We start from the raw sequence: 1,997 nt of genomic DNA, 5'->3' as shown, positions 1-1,997 counted from the left end.
CACCCCCCAGGCCCGATAGAGGGGGGTTCATCCAATAAATCTCAGCAAACGGGGACCCACAGCGTGACACTATCTAGGGGTTACTATATAGTAGGAAGATGAGGGCTTCTCCACAGACATATGAACAGATCAAATCTTTATAAATAAACATCCAGTGAAGAGAAAAAGGACAACTCTAATTCATCCTTATACACAGCACTCTAGAGCAGGTGGTGGGGTGGCCGGCGGCCTGCATCCTCACTGGCCAGGGCCTGGAGGGGTGGATGAGGGGGCCCAGATGTCCACGGCACGGGGCGGCAGGGGCAAGGCCAGGGAAACAGACGATGGGCACTAGGACACTGCGCATGTACAAGACAGACTAGGGGGCGTCCCGTGCTGTGCCAGGCTGTTCCTTCTGGAATGAGGAGGGGGTGGTCTTTACATCATATTCTGTGGCTGGTGGGCTCAGAGAGGGACTACTTTGTGGAGAGGATGAGGGCAACGATGAGACCATACAGGCCGAGCACCTCGGCGAAGATGAGAATCAGGATCATGCCCACGAACAGGCGCGGCTGCTGGGCAGTGCCTCGCACACCAGCGTCCCCCACAATGCCAATGGCGAAGCCAGCCGCTAGGCCGCTAAGGCCCACACTTAGGCCCGCGCCCAGCTGGAGGAAACTCCTAGGGGGAAGAAGAAACAAGGACCTGATGTCAGCAGCCTGCATGCTATGGGAGGACGACAGTGGGGACCCAACCACAGGCCAAACATTCCCCTCCCCCCAGTTCCCAGGCCTGAAGGACCCAGCACTTACCTATATAGGCTGATGCCGTCGTTCAGGGAGTTGGCGATGAGCACTGCCACCACCAGGCCATAGATGGCAATGATACCAGCCATGACCACCGGGATGATGGACTTCATGATCAGCTCTGGCCGCATGACAGACATGGCAGCGATGCCGGTGCCGCTCTTGGCTGTGCCATAGGCGGCCCCCAGGGCTGTGGGAGGGGAATGAGGTAAGCCTAGAGCAGTACATTGGCCACTTGGGGGCTGGAGGGGATGGCTGCGGCACACCCGTGAGTTACCCAAGGAACCACATGTAGATGGGTTGTAGAAGGCACCCAGACACAGCAGCCACACCCTCCCTCTGACCCCAAGCCCCTCACCCATACAGGCTAGCTCTTGCTCCAGCAGTGTCCCTTATAGCCCTCAGCTTATCTAAGGCTCGCAGTTCTGCTGTGCAACCTCGCCTAGCACCGCCCAAGCCTGCTGCATAGACCCCATACACTCTGGCAGCTTCAATATGGCTGGCTGCACACATCAGGCAGCCCAGCCACCTGTTGAAGGTTGCTGGGATCCAGGAACCTGGCCTAGGCTTCTGAGCACCCTTGAATCACCCAGAATCCCAAGCACCCAAGTCAGGAGTAGCCTGGAAAGTACTAGGTTGACTGTACCTCAGCAGCCCAGATAATGGGCGGGCCAGCCAGCCAGCCAGCCCCTGGGGTACTGCCCAGGGACAATAGGCTGGAAGAGCCACCTGTGGTTATAGCCACTGCCACAGGGTATGACTGCAAGGTCAGAAGCAGCTGATCTGACAATTGCCCTCCTAGACACAGCCTCCTTCTCTCCCTGCCCATTGCACCACAACGCCCAACACTAAACATGCCACTGGAAGGCTAAATGCCATAAAAGGCAGCTCTTGGCACTCTCAGCCACATGGCAAACCCTAAACCTTTGACAAATTAGAATCTTCTGTAATAATAGGAGAAGAGAAAAGGTGAGCCAAGGAGAGAACAGGGCTGCTAGAGTCGTCACCTAGCCTGACCACGAGGCCTGGAGCCTGGCTGGGCTGCTGAGCCTCCCACCACAATGGTATAGGGGAGGCAAAACTCTAAGGGTGGCCCTTCTTTGGAGCTGTCCTGCCCTCTCCGAAGAGGACGCTGCCTTCCTTTTCAGCAACTTTTCATTCCCCTTCTAGCCTTTATTCCTTTTTTTCTTTTGAGACAGAGCCTCAAGCTGT

General features: G+C 56.5%; 1 protein-coding gene across 1 annotated transcript in view; it reads right to left on the bottom strand.

The window, feature by feature from the left end:
• Nucleotides 1–119: 119 nt before the first annotated feature.
• ATP6V0C (ATPase H+ transporting V0 subunit c) overlaps nt 120–1,997 on the bottom strand; it is a 6,971-nt gene continuing 5,093 nt past the window's right edge. The window contains exons 2-3 of the mRNA XM_012805790.2: nt 792–975; nt 120–660 (exon numbers count right to left, since the gene is read on the bottom strand). Of these exons, the coding sequence (XP_012661244.1) occupies nt 456–660; nt 792–975 (389 nt within the window). The 3' untranslated portion in view covers nt 120–455. The remainder of the gene's footprint in view (nt 661–791; nt 976–1,997) is intronic.

This window comes from Otolemur garnettii, unplaced genomic scaffold, assembly GCF_000181295.1.
Source record: "Otolemur garnettii isolate 467f Iridium unplaced genomic scaffold, OtoGar3 scaffold00044, whole genome shotgun sequence".
In the NCBI taxonomy this organism is placed as follows: Eukaryota; Metazoa; Chordata; class Mammalia; order Primates; family Galagidae; genus Otolemur; species Otolemur garnettii.
The sequence above is the reverse complement of the archived record's forward strand: the minus strand, read 5'-3'. Positions and strand labels throughout refer to the sequence as shown.